The sequence below is a fragment of the Kwoniella mangroviensis genome (genome assembly GCF_000507465.2).
Source record: "Kwoniella mangroviensis CBS 8507 chromosome 1 map unlocalized Ctg01, whole genome shotgun sequence".
NCBI classification, from domain to species: domain Eukaryota; kingdom Fungi; phylum Basidiomycota; class Tremellomycetes; order Tremellales; family Cryptococcaceae; genus Kwoniella; species Kwoniella mangrovensis.
The window spans coordinates 3,663,696-3,685,853 of record NW_027062533.1 but is presented as its reverse complement, the minus strand read 5'-3'; the positions used below and the strand labels follow the sequence as shown (position 1 = coordinate 3,685,853).

General features: G+C 44.2%; 7 protein-coding genes across 7 annotated transcripts; 4 read left to right on the top strand and 3 right to left on the bottom strand.

Annotated features, from left to right (window-relative positions):
• Window positions 1-292: 292 nt before the first annotated feature.
• On the top strand, window positions 293-2,549 carry I203_101364 (uncharacterized protein; the record flags this gene model as incomplete). The annotated part of the gene is made up of 7 exons (XM_019146314.1): window positions 293-712; window positions 795-920; window positions 1,014-1,121; window positions 1,199-1,297; window positions 1,389-1,482; window positions 1,558-1,688; window positions 1,821-2,549. 7 exons carry the CDS (start codon window positions 293-295, stop codon window positions 2,547-2,549), a joined length of 1,707 nt encoding a protein of 568 aa, XP_019004873.1.
• A 218-nt stretch (window positions 2,550-2,767) lies between these two features.
• On the bottom strand, window positions 2,768-6,117 carry I203_101363 (uncharacterized protein; the record flags this gene model as incomplete). The annotated part of the gene is made up of 12 exons (XM_019146313.1): window positions 2,768-2,933; window positions 3,013-3,275; window positions 3,346-3,467; window positions 3,522-3,861; window positions 3,930-4,219; window positions 4,335-4,467; window positions 4,534-4,668; window positions 4,730-5,330; window positions 5,396-5,486; window positions 5,541-5,671; window positions 5,754-6,013; window positions 6,070-6,117. The coding sequence occupies 12 exons, from the start codon at window positions 6,115-6,117 to the stop codon at window positions 2,768-2,770; spliced, it is 2,580 nt and encodes an 859-aa protein (XP_019004872.1).
• A 1,036-nt stretch (window positions 6,118-7,153) lies between these two features.
• Window positions 7,154-9,201, top strand: I203_101362 (uncharacterized protein; the record flags this gene model as incomplete). The annotated part of the gene is made up of 6 exons (XM_019146312.1): window positions 7,154-7,367; window positions 7,439-7,520; window positions 7,592-7,953; window positions 8,018-8,562; window positions 8,633-8,774; window positions 8,849-9,201. 6 exons carry the CDS (start codon window positions 7,154-7,156, stop codon window positions 9,199-9,201), a joined length of 1,698 nt encoding a protein of 565 aa, XP_019004871.1.
• Window positions 9,202-9,767: 566 nt separating this feature from the next.
• I203_101361 (uncharacterized protein) lies at window positions 9,768-13,956 on the bottom strand (the record flags this gene model as incomplete). The annotated part of the gene is made up of 18 exons (XM_019146311.1): window positions 9,768-10,500; window positions 10,558-10,673; window positions 10,733-10,825; window positions 10,883-10,986; window positions 11,038-11,104; window positions 11,168-11,249; window positions 11,292-11,704; window positions 11,761-11,874; window positions 11,927-12,097; window positions 12,148-12,198; window positions 12,252-12,403; window positions 12,464-12,634; window positions 12,688-12,777; window positions 12,831-12,969; window positions 13,040-13,373; window positions 13,433-13,526; window positions 13,584-13,802; window positions 13,863-13,956. The coding sequence occupies 18 exons, from the start codon at window positions 13,954-13,956 to the stop codon at window positions 9,768-9,770; spliced, it is 3,237 nt and encodes a 1,078-aa protein (XP_019004870.1).
• A 420-nt stretch (window positions 13,957-14,376) lies between these two features.
• On the top strand, window positions 14,377-15,733 carry I203_101360 (uncharacterized protein; the record flags this gene model as incomplete). The annotated part of the gene is made up of 9 exons (XM_019146310.1): window positions 14,377-14,439; window positions 14,506-14,545; window positions 14,617-14,781; window positions 14,847-14,905; window positions 14,965-15,018; window positions 15,097-15,157; window positions 15,218-15,403; window positions 15,476-15,518; window positions 15,592-15,733. The coding sequence occupies 9 exons, from the start codon at window positions 14,377-14,379 to the stop codon at window positions 15,731-15,733; spliced, it is 813 nt and encodes a 270-aa protein (XP_019004869.1).
• A 1,010-nt stretch (window positions 15,734-16,743) lies between these two features.
• On the top strand, window positions 16,744-18,778 carry I203_101359 (uncharacterized protein; the record flags this gene model as incomplete). The annotated part of the gene is made up of 7 exons (XM_065516866.1): window positions 16,744-16,902; window positions 17,018-17,171; window positions 17,236-17,789; window positions 17,882-18,120; window positions 18,188-18,243; window positions 18,315-18,491; window positions 18,576-18,778. The coding sequence occupies 7 exons, from the start codon at window positions 16,744-16,746 to the stop codon at window positions 18,776-18,778; spliced, it is 1,542 nt and encodes a 513-aa protein (XP_065373684.1).
• A 327-nt stretch (window positions 18,779-19,105) lies between these two features.
• I203_101358 (uncharacterized protein) lies at window positions 19,106-20,609 on the bottom strand (the record flags this gene model as incomplete). The annotated part of the gene is made up of 7 exons (XM_019146308.2): window positions 19,106-19,182; window positions 19,233-19,453; window positions 19,536-19,600; window positions 19,678-20,190; window positions 20,252-20,396; window positions 20,469-20,478; window positions 20,546-20,609. 7 exons carry the CDS (start codon window positions 20,607-20,609, stop codon window positions 19,106-19,108), a joined length of 1,095 nt encoding a protein of 364 aa, XP_019004867.2.
• Window positions 20,610-22,158: the final 1,549 nt, after the last annotated feature.

Here is a 22,158-nt window from a genome sequence, read left to right as displayed (position 1 = left end):
AACCCCTGTTTCCGCCGGATCTAGATTTGGCCATGATGTGGATTTTACGTGTCTCCCTCATTCTGTTGGTATCTTATCATTTCTTGTCTGCTAGTAATGACGCTCAAGCTTCAGGTGATTTCGAGTCTTTTTGATCTTTTCGAGCACTTTTCAACTTTTTTCTGCATAAAGTTATTATTGTCCTACTACCCAAACAGCTTGTATGCTCGTTCCCTTTCTGAGACGAACATCCAGGCATTCTCTTCCCTTCATCACAGGAAATCTCTTCCTCAAATCAGCTACCTCAGCCAGAATGTCGTCTTCATCCGCGACCATCGCATCAATCAACGAAGAGATCCTATCCCTACAAAACAAAATCAAGGAACTCAAGGTATCCAAACAAGATGCCTCGGCCGAAGTCAACTCTATGAAAGCTCTGAAAGAACAGCTCAAATCACTTACCAAAGGTCAAGCTTCAGCCGGTACTACATCGAATTTCGTATTGAAGACTCCTAAAGGAACTATCGACCATAAACCTGAAGCTGCCCTCCTGAGGAAGAAGATCTTCTCAACATTAGAGGGTATTTTCCTGAAACACGATGCAAGTACCATTGACACGCCTGTATTTGAGCTGAAAGAGATCTTGGCGGGTAAATATGGGGAGGATAGTAAATTGATTTATGATTTGAGTGATCAGGGAGGTGAATTGTGTAGTCTGAGATATGATTTGACCGTGAGTGAAATACATTCAAATATGTCAACAACCGTTGAGCGTACTTGATGCTAGACTGATTGCCTTGGTCTGTGGTGAATAGGTACCATTCGCCAGATACGTAGCTATGAATGGTATAACGTCAATGAAGAGATATCACATTGGAAAAGTGTATAGGAGAGATCAACCGGTTATGACTAAAGGGAGGATGAGGGAGTTTTACCAATGTGTTAGTGACTAGTCATTCTACTTCATCCAGCCGTGAACGGTGTTGTCTCTGTCCGATCACTGATACTGATTTTTGGTCATTGCAATCATTTAGGATATCGACATAGCTGGAACATGTGATCCGATGGTATACGATTCTGAAATCCTCAAAATCCTCTGCGAAGCTCTGACAGCACTTGATATAGGTCAATATACCGTCAAGGTGAGTAGTCATCGCGTTATTTTCAACATGAAAGCTGACTGACGTTAACGAATATCGGTCTCGATTTCATGTAATAGATTAACCACCGAAAAATCTTAGATGGTATCTTCCAATTGGCCGGTGTACCTGCGGACAAGACTCGATCTATCTCCTCAGCCGTGGATAAGCTTGATAAAGTGGGTCAAAATATCAATCTAGCCATTTGTCGTCCATCTGCACACGTACAGACGAAGGAGTTTGATCGCTTATCGTTAATCTAATATATAGCTACCTTGGTCAGACGTCAAGAAGGAAATGACAGTGGAAAAGGGTTTAGATGAGAAAGTAGCCGATAAGATTGGCCAATACGTTGGATTGAAGGGTGAGTCGACTTTACGCCGTACTCAATAGTAATTTTTCTCCCTTGCTGGATGAAGTAGACTGATGCTTTTTATAGGTCCTGGTCACGATGTATTGGAAAAACTTAAATCCGATTCTGATCTCATGGGCATACCACTTGCCAAGCAAGGTATAGAAGATATGGAGATCTTGTTTAGGTATTTGAAAGTGTACAAGGTATTAGACAAGGTGAGTTATCCATGTATAACATTTACCAAATCTCTTTATGAATTTCGTACCCACTCAACATCCATACATCATATCCATCATACTCTTCTCAACCTGTTCGCTGGATTCATATTTACTGACTGCTATGATCAGATGTCATTCGATATGTCCTTAGCAAGAGGACTAGATTACTACACCGGTATAATCTACGAAGCCATCCACGAGTCTTCCGCTCCTCCATCTAAATCAACCAACCCATCTGTTCCTCCATCTTCCGAGATCTCCACCAAATCCGGTTCCAGTGAACCTTCCAAATCCTCCAAATCGAAATCTGATGCAAATGCAGTGATCAACGAAGATGGGATTGACGAATCTACTATCGGAGTAGGATCTATAGCAGCAGGAGGTAGATACGATAACCTCGTGGGGATGTTCGCTGAATCAGCTGGTAAGAAGATGAACGAGCAAGTACCCTGCGTAGGAGTATCAGTAGGAGTAGAAAGAGTGTATAGTATAATGGAAATGAGGAGGAAACAAACACAGGAGAAAGTAAGAGGTAAAGAAACTGAAGTTTTCGTATTGGGTCTTGGAGGAATAGAATTGGAGAAAAGAATGGAGATCGCCACGTTACTTTGGGATAATGGAATCAAAACTTCTTTCTCACCGAAAGTTAATCCTAAACCACCTGTTCAATGGAAACAGGCCGATGATGATTCGATACCATATGTATTGATCCTTGCGCCAAAGGAATATGCAGAAGGCAAAGTGAGGATCAAAGCTCAGTTGGGTAAAGATCAGGCGGGTGCGGAGGATAATAAAGGTGAGGAAGTGGAGTTGAATGATGTGGTTAGATATCTGAAAGAGAAATTAGGTAGAGCATAGGATATAGATAGATAGGTATAGAAAATGTGTCAGCTGTGTAGATGCATTCATACGTGGTAGTTTATTTAGTATGGACGAGATGGGATTCCAATATCATTGGCATCCATCAAATATCATTTAGAGGTACATGATGAAATTACGAAGTTTAGCCTTTTGATAACAAAGAGACTCATCTTATGCATGACCTATATATGGCATAGGGCATAGGCCAAGTTTCACTATCGATACAACGCCGCCCGCTCATCATGTTCATCCTGACTCTCACTTTCACTTTCACTCCCATCATCGTCCGTCTCCTCTTCGGATGTATCTTCATCGTATTCTGGTACGATTGCACTTCGGGGAGGAGCAGTGACAGCTCTCGGAGCAGGAGGTGAATGGTCGCTGTGAATGAAGCACAAACATTATTCATCAGCAGATAAACAGACTATTGTGAGCGTCGCACAAATTTTGAGGTACCCACCTGTCGCTCTCCTCTGACTCATCTCCACTTTCACTCTCACTATTTAAGAACGCGTCTAAATCTCTAAACTTGCCTTTGGGCGCTGCGATTGCCGTATTGGTACCTAACGAAGGAGTATGTGTACGAGGGTACGACCCAGCGGGAGAAGATCCAACAGGTGAGATACCTTGACGGACCACACCGACAGCTTGAGACGAATTAGGTGGAATAGGATATGTAGGTGTAGGTGCAGGAAGTGGTGTGGGAGGTTGAAGGTTCTCGAACTAAAGCGAGGCAACAAAACAAACCAAGATCAACAATCATACTGGGGGTCTTGTATCGTATATGGCTCACCTCTGAATCTCTTAGAGGCGAATCTGTCGGATCATCCGTCCATTCTGGTATTTCCTCATATCCATTCAACTTCTTTCCAATTATTCTTGACATGGATCCCACTTGGTATTCATTACCTTGATCTATACTCATCATATCAGCTCATCGTTTAGCAGTTTGAGCTTAAGCTGACTTACAATTCTCTTGAGAAGTGCCATCACCAATCGCCCTTTTACCCAATATGACAACTTTGACTTGTTCCCTTCTCAATACCACTCCACCTCTATCCTCTTCTTTCTCATCTTCACCTTGCCCATCTTCTTGATCAGTGCTAGTACTAGTGTTATTGGGTTTCTCATCCCTTACACCTTTCAACAAAGCATGTAAGAACCTCGCTCTATCCCTCACATCGTAATCTTCATCATACCTCGCCAGCGAAAACAGATATCCACTCATAAGATTCAGTTGATTACAAGACGGTGATAAAACTAGTAATTTCATTGCGAGTGTGATGATTTGTAATTTCGATTGAGCAGACTGATAACATCCATCATCAGCTATCCGAGCGGCTCGTCTGGACAGCAGTTTAAGCTGACTCGACTCACCTCGTTTGTGAATCCTTTGATACCTTTCCTCAAGATATCCGGTACCCACAATTCCACACCTTCCCATCCTAGACCTTTCTTCTCCGATTCCCTCGAAGGATCGCAGGCAGCAAATTGACCCACAAGCCAATATATCGACGCTCGAGCTTTATGGTTGGTTATCCCGTCTAGTTGTTTGGCCAACTTCGCGACTAATTTCTGGGGTGAGGGCATTGAGGCTGACGAAAGGCTGGATGTTGAGGAGAGGATGACGGACTTGAGCACGATGACTGCTTGAGCTACTAGTATGTCTACATGGGTAAATGCCCAGCATTAGTGAGTCAGTCGGCATCGAGCCATGATCGCTAGATAGGACAATGCTCTGTGTATGTGATGATACAGGAGATTAAATTCAGAGTCACTCACCACGCTGACTTTTGAGAAGCTTCATCAAGCTCTTCAAACCACTTGCGGCTACTTCAGGTTGAGTCCTCACTGCATAGCCAATCGCCCTGACAGCTTCTTCGGCGGTGCCTGCTTCAGGGAGTCGTACAAAGTGCTATGCGTCAAAATCCAAAATCATTGTAAGCTGAGCTTGTCGAAGCATACCGGGAAAATAGCTCACCTTGAATTCTCTCATTGATACTTGTGCGTTATCCTTATTGACCAGAGCTACTAACGCACGTAACTTGGATTTTTGGATCGAAGTCGAGTCTGAAGAATACAGGTAAAAAGATTGATGGTATTTCGCGAACAACCACTACATACATCACAATGATAAGTATCTTTGCACCTCACGATCTTGAGCGTGGTCGACTCACTGGTCTTTCTTCCACCATCGAAGCAATGACGTCCCATGTCAAAGCGCTTATCTGTTCTCTACCCAATCTCTCATCATTCGAGATACCCGCCAATCTCAATATAGGTTTGACTAGTAGACCCTGCGCTATGATCTTATGTGATGAAGGTGCCAAGTGATAATAAGCATTTGCGGTCGCGAGTACCACAGCAGGATTTCGAGATTGAAAGAGAGGTTTGATGAAATGAAGTAACATTGCAAGATCTTCATCTATACCTGTAAATTCATCTTCACTTTCTTCTGCCTCTTTGCTATTGCCGTCACCGTTTGCTGTTGGTGGTTGTGTCTGGATGGTAGAAGGGTCAGTCGAACCTGAATTAGGAGGTTGTTCGAGCATTGTTCTGGCGTATCGGGTCAATACGCCCAAAGCGACACTTTGACCCCATTCATCTGCATCTACAAGGAGCTTGATAATGTGTCGATAGTATGGATGTAAGAGGTCGAGTCGCTCGGGACATATCTCGATGAAGGCCGTCAAGGTCACGCCGAGGGTGAGAGGCGAAGGAGATGAAAGTAAGGTTTGAAGGAGGGATACCAGTTGGGGTGATGAGCTGGGATCCATCCTACAATATAGGTTACTATTAGTACGCGTGGTCAGAGATCCAGTTGAGGTCAGAAGATAGCTTACTCGTATACTTTTGCTAATCCGCCTGCAACTGTCTTCCTCACCCATGGATTACGGTCTGTAACCAGTTTCTTCAAACCTAGCATGACGATACCTGCCGAGTAGAAAGTCAGATATAGTGCTTGACGCGAGACAATTGTTATCTTACCTTGTATGACAGGTACTCTAATAGACGTAAGCACTCTCAAGGACATCGATCGAATTAGCGGTGAAGGATCAGAAAGGTCTTTCTGGAAAGTATTGATTGACAATAAGAGCAAATCTGAATTGGTAGAAGCGCTGTTCACAAGTTCATTAGCTGCGATCACCTTATTATCTCTGAAAGAGATCATACAACCAATGGCGTAAAAGATCAACTTACAATCTCAGCAGATAGATGTACACCAACTTCCTGATCTCTATACTTTGACTAACGACATTTTTGACCACCTGAGCGAAGAAGCTTTCCATATCTCTTCCTTTCGATATACCAGCTATGATCCTTTTCATACCTTCCAATCTCTCCCTTTCGATCCTGCTCTCCAACAGCTTGGATATCTCCTTAAGTCTATCATCGCTGAGATCGTATGGAGTGGAAGATGGGTTGGACCCCGTGAGAAGCGATAGATCTCTTGTTGTTTCCTAGTAATGATCTGTGAGCTGGCGACTTGGCTAAAAAGGGTGGAGAGAAGACATACCTGGAAGTTCTCGATTATCCGCTGAGACAGTCTATTGAGAGCTGCCATATCGATTGAGCTTGTGCCAATATAGGTGGATGGCCAGCAAGCTTGTCAAGCCTGTATGAATCAATTACACGGCAGATGAAGGCAAGCATAAGCTGTAATCTCACGGCACCGAGACGTCTGTCTATACGATGATGACATGACTACTCACTCGTATGATCCGTTCGGGAGGCGGGACTCGCCGACACGGGTGACACAGCCAAGTGAGCCTGATATCATCTCGGTCTGATCTCGTTCTCGGGGACGCGAAAGGAATCAAAATCAGATGAGATCCGTGCATGCTTATCCCCGTTTCCTCAGGGACACGCTACATCGGATCAAAGGACCCAAGGGGGGGGGCTAGACAGGAGGCCCGTGTGTGATGGGATACTTTGATAAGGGTCAAAAGGGGAAAGAGGGGTGAGTGAGATTAGTCTAACCTAGATAACGCTCAGAGTGAACAGTCAATTAGATGGATTCAAAAACGCCATCGATCCATTACTCACACAGGTTTGGACCCTTTGTCACGGCGAAGTTGACGGAGAACACGTTTTGGGGACTTGTCAAAGTGAGAAGTGACACGTAAACACGAGGATGCAGCAAAACATTCCGTTTCGAATCGGTCTACGCAGACCCCCCTTTTCTTTTTCCGACTGCAGTAACTTATATAAACAATAAGACAATTCATATTCCTTTCACTTCTTTCTTTTCTTTCTTCGATCCACTCTCTTGCATATCTTTGCGTACAGCTCTCATCTGCTTTAATAAACTTCACCTTATATTATCCTCAGCCTACGGGCATCTATATATGTTCTCAAACAGTCTTTGCAGCGCTCACAACTCGTACCGGTGGGTACCCTTTTCACCTCTCCTCATCACACATACTTGTCTCTCAACCGTGACCTTACCATACTTTTAGAACATGAGAACTGAGCTGACATGACTCTCATCGCACATAGCGGCATCAAACACACCGCCGCCCCGGCTTTAACATCGCTTTAATCGCCTTCACTCTATACCTAGGGTTAAATCAATTCACAAATCAAAAACAATAATAATCATGTCACCTACGGCACTCAATCCTATTCAAGGTCATCATGACTCTTTCTCTCTTCCCACTACTACCAACGGTAGTACCAAGGATGAGAGTCAAGTCCATGCGACTGCGAGAAGATCACCTGAAGGTGGTCTGATCAAGGTTGAGTCGGACTCGACTAAATATGAGGAAGAAGGTATCAGAGCGAAGTTCACCGATAGGGGCGCGGACGTCGTTAGTGAGTATCTCTCAGCTTAAAATTCCTCCAAGGCTCGGAAGGAAAGCAGCTGATATTTGAATGATGAGTAGAAGATGCCGACGGGAAGTTCTCGGTCAAGAAGACTGAGAAGACCTACGAGTTCTACACCAAGTCCAAGGTTGGTAAAGTTGGGTGAGTTCTTTCCAATCTCAATAGCATTGTGACTCGTAGCTGATACCTGATTTGTTATATCACTTTCTTAGTCTCATGTTAGTCGGTCTGGGAGGTAACAACGGAACTACTGTTCTTGCTACCCACTTGGCCAACAAACATCAAATCTCTTGGCGGACCAGAGACGGTGTTCAACAACCCAACTACATCGGTTCTGTAGTCAGAGCTTCGACTGTCCGACTTGGTATCGATCCTGAGACCGGTAAAGACGTGTTCGTCCCCTTGAGTGACATGCTACCTATGGTTCACCCCAACGACTTTGTCATCGGTGGATGGGACATTTCGGCTGTTCCCATGGACCAGGCCATGCTCAGAGCTAAAGTCTTGGAGTGGGATCTACAAAGACAATTGATCCCTCATATGGAAGGTGTTAAACCTTTACCTTCTATTTACTGTAAGCTTTCGCTTTTGTCCACCGCCCTAGGGAGATATCAAGCTTACCTGAAATCTCCGCGTAGACCCCGACTTCATCGCTGCCAATCAAGCTGATCGAGCCGACAACCTCATCGAAGGAGACGACAAGCAAGCTCATTTGGATCATATCCGAAACGATATCCGAAAATTCAAATCCGATAACGAGCTCGACTCGGTCGTTGTTCTCTGGACCGCCAATACCGAGCGATACGCCGAGATCATCCCTGGTGTCAACGATACTTCTGACAATTTACTTAAATCTATCAAAGATTCTCATGAGGAAGTATCTCCTTCGACCATCTTTGCTGTCGCGTCGATCTTGGAAGGTGTGCCCTTCATCAATGGATCTCCTCAAAACACCTTCGTTCCTGGATGTATCGAATTGGCCGAGAAGAATCAAACCTTCATTGGTGGAGATGACTTCAAGTCGGGCCAGACCAAAGTCAAATCTGTCCTTGCGGAGTTCTTGGTCAACGCTGGTATCAAGCCTCTTTCGATCAGTTCATACAACCATTTGGGTAATAACGATGGAAAGAACTTGTCCAGTCAAAGACAATTCAGATCCAAGGAGATCTCCAAGTCCAGTGTTGTGAGTGAAACTCTCCATGACAATCTAGGTCAGTAGTCATTTCAGCTGATCTTGGTGATACCTCAACCAGGTCGACGACATGGTAGCTGCCAATCACCTTCTCTACAAGACCGCTGCTGAAGTTACAGCTGAGACTGGTGAAGTCACCAAAAAGGGCGAACATCCTGATCATATCGTAGTTATCAAGCACGTTCCAGCTGTTGGTGATTCCAGTGAGTATTCTCCTGTAGCTACTGTGTCAACGTGCTATTCAACAAGTTTAGCTGATCTTCGTGACTCACCTTAGAACGAGCCATCGACGAATACTACTCTGAACTCTTGATGGGAGGTCGAAACGTCATGAACATCTTTAACGAATGTGAAGATTCTCTCTTGGCCACTCCATTGATCTTCGATCTAGCCATCCTCGTCGAGCTTCTCACCAGAGTCACCTACAAACCCGAGGGTGAAGCAGAATACAAACCTCTCTACAGCGTTTTGTCTTTACTCTCTTACATGCTTAAAGCACCTTTGGTCAAACCCGGTACAGACGTTGTAAACTCCTTGAACAGACAACGAAACGCCTTGGAAGGTTTCTTGAAAGCTTGTTTGGGTTTGGAGAACAACGGTGATCTCTTGTTGAACACTAGGATTTGGTAAGCCTTGTCACTCGGATCGTCAGTTGGCAAGAAGGGTAGGATTGGGAAACAAACTTCATTCTTCGCTAGCTCTATGCTATACTCTGTGGATAAGGAAATAAGTAAATAAAATTATAAATACAAAAAAATCTTCGAAGGTACCATTTTATGTCTGATGCAGAAAACGCGTTTATACGCAACAAAAACAAACAAATCTTTGCAGTACGGTACTGTCTATACAAAGACAGCATAGTCCAGTGCAGGATTGCATCGTTGTTGGTCTGGAAATGAGTTTCCTGACCTTTCTTATCGGCAAGATTCTGGATTTTCAGTTCAAGGTCGGGTCGAACCATTACTAGGTCACTATATGATGCATGATATATATAAATGGTGATTTGACATGATCTATGTGACTCAACTTGATGATTGATATGAGTAGGATGATGTATTGACAGTACAACGTTTTCTAGGCTGAACAAGTGCTTGGAATGAAGTATATGCTACAGTATTGTGTGAAGCGAAATTGAAATTGAGAATAAGATTATCTTATAAATCCTACCAAAGCTTTTCATTTCCTGTTATACTGCATTAACCTTCTCTAGATTTCTTACTAGCTCCCCACGGAGCAGGTCTACCCATACCTAATCTTTTCGTCCCCCTATTAATCCCTCCTCCTACACCGCTACCTCTGTTGAGCCCATTGATCAACGATGATCCAGGAACAGCGGGCAACTTGGTTCCATCCCCTAGCGCAGGACTAGATCCCAGTTTTGGACTACTACCACCCGCACTGCCTAAAAACGGCGAACTCCTCCCACCTCCTGTACCATTGGATTTAGGAGGTATAGTCAACCCGGTATCAGGAGGTAATCCAAGATTAGCCATAAAACTAAGACTGTCCATTCCTCCTTTCTGTAATGAATTGATATCTGTATCACTCTTGATGGGATCAGGTTGACCGAACGTAAAAGGTAATAATTCAGGTATATTCTTATTCGCAGATTTGATCTTGACAATTTCTTTCTCTATTTTGGGTTCTCTCTTACTTCCACTTCCAGGACCAGGTTGTCTTGATTTCATCGAAGATGAAGCTGATGATAGACCCATTCGAGCAGATGTGAATCCAGATTGGACAGTTGAAGCGTACGGGTTGGTTTTGGAGTTGTTGAAGTCCGAAGGTAAAGCATATTCGTCCATATCTGATGCCCAATATTCAGCTGCTCGAGTGGCTTTGGTGACTTCCCTTCGAGCGAATCTGTTGGAATGCTTATCTCGAGGTTCAGGTGCGTCCCATGTCGATAGTGGTGGAGCAGCGCGAACACTAATGTACAAAATCAGCTCAAAAAGTCACAAGGCGTGGCAGAAACAAGGAACATACTGTTTCATTATCATTTCTCTGGCTTCGTCTTCGTCGGGATGAGGTCTAGACAGCATGGTAGAGATATATCTCCTGACAGCTAAGTCGACATCGGGTAAAGTGCTTGAGAGTAGTCCCTGCGTGTCAACCTCATCAGAGACATACTCATAGTTGTGGGAGAATATGGATTACTTACAGGTTGATGCCTATTGACCATCCCAACGAATTCACTGGCCTCTTTATCGTTCTCTTCACCGCCCATCATCCGGAACTGACAATGTGACATGGTCTAACCAAGTTTCATCAGCTATGTCTTTTTGCCGAAGGAATAATTCGCAAAACTGACCAGGAAATTCTGAGCTCTTGTCATGGCTACATATAACAATCTCCTTTCTTCTGCTATCTCATGAGCTTCCGTACATCGATAAGAAGGGTAGGTGCCTTGTTCAACTACATCGATAGTCAGCTTTCGGCCTATACGTTTAGCGCATGCTACCTTACCTGCAGGTATGAAGACTACTGGCCATTCTAGCCCTTTTGCGGCGTGCACAGTGGTGATGGTGACTTTCTATAAATATCCAAGTCTTTTCAGATGCTTATTATGACTTGATATAGGCCAACTCCCACTTACAGGTTTATCCTTATCATCTTCCCCTCCATCGGTGTCAGTCGATAACATCGAAGTCTGCAGAAAGAAGGCCAGCGGTGTCATGCTGAAACGCGTGAGCATTTAGTATCACCATGTTGGAACTCACTTTTCCGAGGCATTTGTCAAGTCGTCCACCATCTCCGCTGTGACTTCCGCCTCTCCCTTGATAATTCCATTCATCTGACTCTTCTTAGGCTTGAGATCTATATCTTCTTCGTCGCTCGATAATATCTCTATTACTCCATCATTGCCATTCACCACTTTATTTTTCCCCTTCCCATTTACTTTCGAGACAGATATCGATGCAGAGCGACTTCGACTCCTCCTACCATCACTTGCGGATGACTGCCGACGGAACAAAGGGTGTAACCTAGCTTCAGATTTGGTCTTCTCTTCCGCTTGAGCGACATTTACCAGAGCTTCAACTGCAGCTGAATTGGCGGGCATGAACCCTTCTTCTGGGAGATCACCAGATGAAAGTCGCGCTTGCTCCTCAGAGACGATCACACTGTATGAGATCTTCAGAGGGGCCATCAGTACCGATATTGGGAGCAGGTTAGATGTAAAAAGCTTACCAATTCCTGGACGTTCTCCCATCTGGAATCAAAATCCTGCTGAGATGCTCTCAGATACTCTTCATACCCCGTCTTTTCTATCACAAGCCTAATGAGGTCCCCAACGGATGATCCCTGTGGGATAAATTGGTCAGCTGGTTAAGAGTGACATTTGCAATTGACTGACCTTTTCTGCAGCTCGTCGCAACTTCCTGACAGCTCCGACAAATGATCCCAAATTCTTTTTGATGCCAGCTTTGAGACCTGCGGGAAGTGGTTCACCATCTATGATCCTCTCTGATAATTCCATAGGAGATATCTTCGTAACTTTAGCAGCGTTCAGAAGATCCGAGACGGACTAGGAAATCGTCAGCTGGGTTTTCATTCTCGACGGCATCCTCAGCTCACCTTGTCACCTATTGATCGCTTAGGCACATTCACCACTCGCACAAATGCAGGCTGCAACACATGTCAGCTCGTGCCTTGAGTCACGTACGAAAGCGACAGCTCACTGTGAAATCAGGATTGTCCGCTAATTGAAGGTATGCCAGCAGGTCCTTGATCTCCATTCGCTCGAAGAACTTGTGTCCGCCTACTATCCTATTGGGTATACTATCTTTCTGTAAAGCAGATTCTATCACTCGGGAAAGGGCATTATACCGTACTACTCAGGATGAATCAGCAGGTGAATAGAACTGAGACGGGAAGGATCGGTAGAACCCACATAGGATAGCGAAATCCCCATAATTCAGTGTACCTCCTGAATAAGCTATGAGCCTCTTGATTTCCCATGCTATGAAACTCGCTTCTATGACTGGTGTACTGAAGACTTTCAGGGTGACTGGGGTACTTCGAGGATGAGATGTGATTAGGTTTTTCTGTATGCGAGCACGATCTGAAGAGCGATCAGCCTATTTACGCATCTCCATTACACCTGAGCTGACATACCTTGCGACACCACTGCATGAGCAGCTGAGAGAATAGCTCCAGTGGATCGATAATTCTCTTCTAGATATATAGCTTGTACTCCAGGAAAGTCTGTGTTGTCTCAGCTTCGACCTCGCTTCATATCGATTGATCTCATCACTGACCTTTTGTCATCTTATTCAGATTCTCGATCTCTGCTGATCTCCATCCATATATCGATTGATCCGGATCACCAACTACGCTGACTCCTCCGTGGGCTTTCGCAAAACATTTCATGAGTTCATATTGAGTGATATTTGTATCCTAATTGTATTTGCGTGTTAGCTATAGATCATACTTGTCCAACTTCATATCAAAGAAAGTGCTAGCTCACCTGAAACTCATCCACCAATATATGTCTACAGCTCTCCAACACCCTCGGCGCACTTCTGAACAGCTTCAACCCAAATACCAATAAATCATCAAAATCCAGTGAATTGCTTTCTCTGAGATTACTCTCGTATTCTCCGTACAATTCAGCTATGATCGATAGTGTTGAAGTCGATGAATTGGGGTCTTGCGCTGCTCTAATTGCCATTTGATCAGGAGTTTCCTCTTTAGCTTTCGCCTTGCTGATTTCCGATAATACTGCTCCTTCTTTCAAGGCCATACGCGATTCATCTAATTGCTCTTTACGAGCTTTGAGGAGTGTTGACATGATTTTCTTGCTAGACAGCGAAAGGATATGAGTGGATGTGACCTGTACACAGCGTCACTACTAGCTCACCAGTCTTCTGCATCTGCAACAACGAAATTATTCGGTAAGTCGATAAGTTGTGCATACCGACGAAGGTACTTTGCACAGGTTGCATGAAAGGTACCTATATCATTTGGTATAAGCTATCAGTCGCCTCCAAACGCAGGATGCGATGGCTCACCCAATACCAAATTGTCTGCCTGTTTATCCCCTAGCAACACCTGCAACCTCTTCTTCATCTCCCTCGAAGCCTTGTTGGTGAACGTGACAGCGACGATCTCATAAGGTTTATACTGATGGTGCTGGACCAGGTAGGCTACTCTCGAGGTCAATACTCGGGTCTTACCTGATCCCGGACCAGCGAGGATTTGAAGTGGTATTTCGGGTGGGGCAGTCACAGCTATATTTCAAACAACAATCCGTGAGCTGGTCTGACTGACTTGGTACTCCTCCGACCTACCTTTCAGCTGAGCTGCGTTGAGTGAAGCCAGGTAGGGATACTTCATCTTATCAGACGAGCTGACAGATGATAAGGAAGGCTTTGTATCTCCCATATTTGATGTGTGGACACTCCCACAGATAGGAAATGAGCCAAGGAGGAAGATATGAATCGTAAATTGTAATTGATCAACAAAACGTCATGTTTTTAACATTTCCCGATCCACTCAACCAAACCAAACAGATCTAATGTTTACAATTCTCTGAGATCGACGCGTTTCCCTTGAAACGTGCGGAGCACATGGCAAGCCGTACGGATGAGTTATAGACGAAATCTGTCGTTGTTCATGTTCGCTTTTTGTAATGTCAGATTAGAAATTACAAATGATTCTCACTCGGTTCATTCAGATCAGCTCGGAAATCAAGAGCAGAAATTTAGATCCCCACAATTACGGAATATCTTGGATTTTACAAGATAACATTGAATTCGTTCATACAAGTAGATGGACCAACACAAAGACAATCATAAGAGCAAGATGACGGTCAGAGTATTAGCACTTTGCGGTTTCACTCAGAACTCATACATATATTCTAAACAGGTAGGTTGTATCAATTCTTCCCATGTCTAATGTGCGACAATCTTAGATGACAGTTGTTGTCCATAGCTCGGAGCAGTTCGAAAGACATGTAAAGACGTCGAATTTGGTTAGTATTGTGTCACTTTATGATGATCAATCTATCATGTGTTGACGACATACGGCTGGCATGGAATGTAGTTTTCTTGGAACCACCGATCGTAGTCGAAAAGGCGGACCTGCCATGGGCTGATAATAACCTCGATCAATTCGGTTCTAACGCTACTACCGACGAGGCTGCTCAGACGCCCGAGACTACCCCTAGAGCATGGTGGACTACGGTAAATGAGCGAAAAACTTTTAAGAGTGAGCTTTCTGCCCCTTCTGATCGTACCAAGGGACAGCAAGCTCATATTATCTATGCGAGCCAGAATTCGACGAGACTGTAGCATATCTACATGACTACATATCAAAGAACGAACCTTTTGATGTAAGCTCACGTCTTGCGGTCAGCGACAATGAGCTTACATGTAACATATGATCTTGTAGGGTATAATGGGCTTCTCCCAGGGTGCAGGTATGGCAGCATTACTGTCTGCAATGGTAAGTAGATGTATACGCCGTTCCCGGAAAAATTGCCTCATCTCATAAGCTGATTTTTTTTGGTACGCGATTATATAGCTGGAGAAACCAGGTCTTCATCCAAATTTCCCTTCTGAACCACCTCTACCCAAATTCAAATGTATGTGTTAGATCACAGGCCTGTATTGTCAGATACTGACTGATTGATTGTTATAAACAGTCGCAATATTCGTAGGAGGTTTCTTACCTACAGCAGAATCACACGACTTCACTCCTTATTTCCCTTTACCAGCTTCTTTACCTACGTTGCATGTTTGTGGTCGGAATGATACGTTGATAACGATAGAGAGGAGTCAGACATTGGTTGATAAATGTGAGAATTCAAGGGTGGAACTACATGAGGGAGGTGAGTGATGCCCGACCACCCTTATGAATCACCAGTACAGGCAATAGGAGTAATGCTGATTCTGTGAATCAGGCCATTACACACCTTCTAAAGCATCTTGGAGGCATTTCTTCAAGTGAGTTACCAAAGCATTCATGATGGTTGTCGGTTTTAAATGGATGACTGATAGTTTGATTCGCATACAATAGCGCATATATAAATTCGTTTGGTCCTGATGGATCTAATGGAGATGTACCTCCTGTAAACTCTTTCGGACCATCTGGAGCGAATACACCTGTAAATTCGAAAGGCGGAGAAGCCACACCCAGACCGTCCACGCCTGCATCTTAGTCACGAAACTAGTTTGGTGATGAGGTGGAATGAGTATTATAGATCTTATAGATTGGAGGAATGCATATCATGCTACTTCGCCCTCGTGGACATGATACGTTTACTACATGTTTATGTATTCTCAGTATCAGAGATTGGGATGATCAGCACGACACTCGACTTACTAGAAAATGAGTCAAAGTCATGAAAGCTTCAGGAATCATGAAACATATCTGTGATTCTTGGAGAATGGACATATGAGGGTCATCGTAGTCCTCCACCCGCAGGTGGATCACCGAGGGAAAAATCAAAGTAGCTATCAACAGAACGGTAGATTGATTGGCTGACACAAGTCGACTGAAGATGGCATTGCCGATGTACTTGAGCCTTGGCTTTGTCAGATCCGCAGACCCCCTGTCTGGTCTGTGACTCGCTGCTATTTCGTGTATGCTGCTAGAAGAACGTCCACTTAAGATGCAGATGTAGCCAAGGAGCGAGCGCCTGCTGATATACCGTAAAGAAGGCAGCCCGCAAACATCTGAGGACAGTCCCTGATGTTCCTGAACTTATTGCCCAATCTCATTGGATTAACCTCAGATGTTTAACCATAATCCATTACAGTAAACTGCATCCCAGATATCTGGCGCGGTCTGTGGATCTGTAAGCGTCGTCCGATGATCCATAGCATTTCGGACCGGATGACACCTGTGAGTAAATGCATGTCACATGAGCTGAAAGAGCCGGAGTTGAACGCTTATCAGAGAATGAGGGAGAAGAGAGGAAGTCTAATCATTTTGCCCGCGGCTTTAAACCTGGAAATTCAATATAAGGGATCAACTTCTTGCCCGCGGTATCGATTCGATTTGGTTTGGCTGTTATCGATTACTTCTACTTACCGTAAACATACATTCGTACATCTCCACTTTTAATGCATCATAGAGATCCATGTATATATAAGAGGTATGCTCGATAATTACTGATGAAGATACTTACTCCACCGATATCCAAGTCGGTAACACCATCGTTTCAAGATGTCTACCGGATACGATAAGGAACATGAAGGTAAAGATGAGAAACTCCAGTCTCATTCATACAACGGTGAAGTCACCTTGAACGATATCGATCCGGAGTATCAAGAGTATTTACAACTTGATGAAGAGTTCTCTGGAGATGCTTTAAAGAAACTTACTGTGAGTACATTATATTCGAAATTACCCCTCGCCAAACCAGACTACCGCCGCGAAATATAAAGTTGGTATAGCTTTGCTGAAACAACTCTGTTTATGTTCCGATACTGTGATACAGCGAAAGATCGACTGGAGAGTTGTCCCACAATTGATATTCATTTACATGTTATCTTATATCGATCGAGGAAATGTCGGCAATGCGAGATTATTCGGTGCTCAAACGGATACAAAGCTCTCCAATACTGATTGGAATATCGGTTTATCACTCTTATGTGAGTTGAGTCTACCATACTCCAAACCATGATCACTGATAATTTGGATTGATCTGTACTATAGTTATAACATTCGGTTTCGGTGGTTTACCATCCAACATCCTCGTCAAGAAATTCGGACCTAAAAAAGTCCTTCCAGTTCTCTTAACAGGAATTGGAGCATGTCTCGTCGGTGCTGGGTCCTCTCACAATAGAGCACAATGGTTTTCTCTTCGAATACTACTCGGTTTATTCGAAGCTGGTATGTACCCTGGATGTACATACACTTTGACAACATGGTACACCCCTGCCCAAATTCACAGTAGGACCACGATCTATTACCTAGGTGGTGTCCTGTCAGGTGCTATTTCTGGATTGTTGGCATATGGGATAGGTCAAATGGACGGGAGGAGCGGACAAAGGGGTTGGAGATACATTTACTGGATTGAGGGTGCTATCACATTCTCTATTGGGATGATCGCAATGTTCACTTTGCAAGAGACACCTCAGAAAACCAAGAAATGGTTGAACGATAAAGAAAAGAGGTTTTTGTTATTGAGATCAAAGTATATGTATGGTGGTGGAAGGATGGGAAGTAAAGATGAATTTTCATTGAAAGACGTTATGAAAGCTTTGAAGGTAAGTCGATCCCATTCCATATACACACATTCGGACACCCTACCATTCGTACTGCCAAACTAATCAAAGTACTGTATTTTGTGGGAATATAGTCAGTCCACGTTTGGATCCTTTCCTTCGCTTTCATCTGCAACACCATTGCATTATACGGTTTCTCCCTCTCTTTACCTACCATCGTCAAGAACATGGGTTTCACAGCTGCCAATGCCCAGGCGCTCTCGGCTCCTCCATACGTCTTCGCTGCGTTCTGCGTGGTAGCCTCGGGGTTGTTCTCCGATAAATACAGGTTACGAGCTGCTACGGTGGTCTTTCCTTCAATCGTCGGTTTTATGTGAGTTCAATCATCCATTTTGTACTGTAGCGTACTGTATTCGAGCTGATATTTGGGTGCATCACAGTGGAGTACTCATTTGTGTATTGACTGTCAAACATAAAAATCTCGTAGCTTTATCTTGTAAGTTTCTTTCTTCTTCTTTCATCACTTGTCGAAGCACAGTCTCGCTAATCGGGTCATAATGTATTCAGACGTCGGAACTTGCATTGCCGCTGGAGGATTATACTGTCTCACACCCGCTTTGACCGTATGGACAGGATTAAATACTGCCGGACAGACTAAACGGGCAGCAGCCATCTCCATCTCTTTCTTATTCGCTGCTATCGGTGGTATTCCAGGATCTTACATCTACCTAGCAAAAGAAGCCCGTAAGTCAAGTCTCCTTCAAAACTCGATATATTCATCTCATAATCTTTTGAGTTGCTGACTAATCATTAATCACTTCTGCTCAGCTGGCTACCCGACAGGATTCGGGGTATCCCTTGGACTGATGGGATTCGGAAATATCGTTGTCCCCTCCTTGTACTGGTTATACTGCGGTAGAATCAATAAGAAACGTGATCAAATGTCCGAAGAGGAGGTTCACCAGAAATATAGTCACGAGGAATTAGAAGAGATGGGTGATCTTTCACCTCTCTACAGGTACGAACGATAAATCTATCCGTTGTCTTATTTTTGGCTAGTCTTGTAGGACTGGTCGGCTGGACGAAGATCAGGGGTTGGGTATATGGGTTTGTGGGTGTTTACACATATATCGGTTTTGGTCTTGGTCTTGGGTTCAGGGATCGTCATCGTTCTTGTGAAACGAGGAAAGATGGTTTGTAATAGTTCGGTGAAGAATGCAGTACTCGGCTACATACATATGCATATCGTGATTCGAAAGGATTTATATACAATATCTCAAAACTTGCAATTCTTAATTGCTAAGCTACTTGATCAACTCCACCTATATTGTATCTATCGAACCCTCGACGCAGGCACCCTAAGCTACTCGGCTAACAATCTTGAACCCACCCTCCTCATCCAGGATCTCGTCATCTTCGTCCGTCCCACTCCACACTACACTGATACCCGTCCCGCAAGGTACGACCCTATCACCCCGCACTCACCCAGTCTATCTCTCAACATCGCCCTCGCCTCTAATCCCGTACAGTGTAGAGGCAAGACGTAATTCGGCTGAGGGATGATACGTTCCGATAGAAATTCGACGGTCTGTTTGGCAGGTTGACTTTGAATTGGTGCGAGATGAAGTCCACCTACGATAGCGTGGATTGGACGGTTGAGAGGGAGGAGAGAGTGGATGACGTTGCAGATCCCTGCGTGGGAGCAGCTAAGGAATTGAGATTATCAGCATTAGCATTAATGAAGTTGAAGATGTTTTGGCGAGCCAAGAAAGAGATCTAGATACTCACGCACTAAATACCACTAGACCATGACCTTTGACATCTACCACGGCGTATCTCTCATCTTTGATCAACTATGAAATGGTGAGTGGAGCAGCTTTAGTTCAAGCTTCGTACAATCACAATTTTAATGTTGGTTATTGTAACTTACATGATCATTGAACCACCCCTCTTCCCCGTTCTCATCCTTCATCCAAGTTAAAGCTCCCGGTAGACCCACTTCAAATTTTGTAACTCTCTCGATCTCTCCACTTATCCCTATACCCATCTTGTTTCCTTGTCTATCTACCATCTCATGCGGTTGATCATTCAATTCCACTTGTCCATGACGATCCTGTATTTCGGTGAATGTCGGATCAGGTGGAAGGGTACAGATAGGTTTGTATTCTGGTGGTCTGGAGAGACCTCTACGTATAGGTCGTGAAGGATGTAAATCTACTGTAACATTTTCGATCCTTTGTGCAGATTGACGTATTATCTGTTCTTCTCTCATTTCTACTACTTTTGTTATTCCTCCTGAATGATCCCTATGCCAATGCGATAATACTATTCCATCTAATGGAGTTAAATCGACTTTCATAGATTTGATATTTCGTTCGATCGAGTGTGGTTCAGGACCTGAATCGAATAATACTGTATGAGTTTGATCGCCTATAGTTGTTTTCTACGATCCCAAGACTGTCAGCAGCCGCTAAACCCATTAAAAGGTGAAGCATCGAATTTACAATCAGGATTGATAATCCATGGGCACCACAGCAATAGTTATCTAAATCTACTACAGGTAATCCGGTCAATGTGTCTATAGGTACACCTTTCGATAGAATGTGTTGGGGTAGTTCTTGGGTAAATCCTGGAGGGAGAGCTGATAGCCTGAGTCCATCATGTGACATGTTAGCAGTGAGTTAGCTTTATACAGGTGGGTTTGAAAATGATTTGACTGACCATTCTACGACTAACGGCGTCAATCAGCTACATGATCTGCCAAAGCTTCAAGCTGAGGCGTGATCAGGAAAACTCACAATTGTCAACTAGGATCAGGAATTCTAGCTTGTCTACCGGTGTCAAACCGAGAGGACGGGACATACTTGCGCAGCTATACACTCGCTGTCTGCCATGCTAAACCCTGGGGAAGCCATCGTTGACAACTCGTGCACGCAAGATCGTACATGATGACGCCAACTGAACTGCTGTGGCTTCGATCTCACTGTGGGGTCTCCGAGACCATTAAAACCATTGCCGACATGTGGTAGTCACGCGGGAGCAAATCAGACTGGCGGATTTATTGATCGGAGCTAGGCGAAGAGCCTAAAGTGGCACTGTGTACGTATCTCTGAAAAGAAAGGAGTCACTAGGCGGGGAATTGGATGCACACGTCCCCATACTCGTCACGTCCCACACCATCACTCCTCTCTCCATTTCAGTCGAACTCTGACATGTGTATGTCAAGTGATTGATGGAAGGAGGAGACGAGGAAGAAGAAGAGTGAGCCGTGCGTGCGCCACTATCACACGGGCCCTTTGTAATTGCTGGTTTTGGTGTTTGGCATTTGCCACCCACCGAGACCGGGTAGAAATAGAATTTTAAACTTTTTGTACTTTTTGTACTACTCGTAGGAGTTTTTGCAGCTGTGACGCGCAACTCCAATGTACATTGAATGTATCCACGTATAACAACATCATACAACAGTATCGAATCATAGGGTTTCCCAAAAAAATCATCGTTTCTATCATACGTGATTGTAAGACAGCCTGGCCACGCTACTTTTATCGTTCGAAGCAAATCCAACAGGTTCGTAGCCGTAGCACTCTTTTTTAGAAAGGAAAAAGTGAAGAAAAGGCACGGATTCCCATTCATACATTATATTTCCTTCAACCAGTGGTCTCCTATCCATCCCCCTTCTCATTTCGGCATCACCTCGTCCTCGACCTATCATCAAGCACAGATAACCATCCGATCGCTATTCTACTACGTATCACGCACTCCCCATCAGCCAACTTAACAAGCATAGGAACAAAGGTCTTTCTCACGCCTTTAATCGCCTCCCTACTCGAATGGATCTTAGTGGTACACCTTTATCGTGAAAACACGTTTTTATTGACAGTTTATCTCCATTGACCGACACAACCACTGCTACACTACCACGCCAAGAAGATCGAGGAGAGGATCATTCTGTCTGCTGAAGCGAGTCGCTGTAATAGCGTACATGTGGGACCTGGCGTGAATAGAGTTTGCCAGCAAGGGGAACAAGAAGTCTTTGACGTATACGCAATTATCCCAATACCTATCAATCCCATCTCCCGACACACTCTTGGTCCTCCCGGATACAACAGTACATACCAACAACTCACTTGCAAACTGGCGTCGCCATCCCATCATCTTAGACAAGAGACTTCAAGTTGAACTGGACGGAGTGCCGCATTTTCCGTTATCACTCCAGCTCAATTGACAGTGATTAAATCATTATCATCACGCTAACTTTCTCGACGCTAACATCCCGCAGATTGATACATCAAATTCAAACCATCCTCGTCATCTATCAATCAATAACCAACATCCTCGTCAACAGTCTCAATTCCTCTGATGTCGTCATAATTTAGTTCAAGTCATATCTTCTAGTGAATCACATAATCCA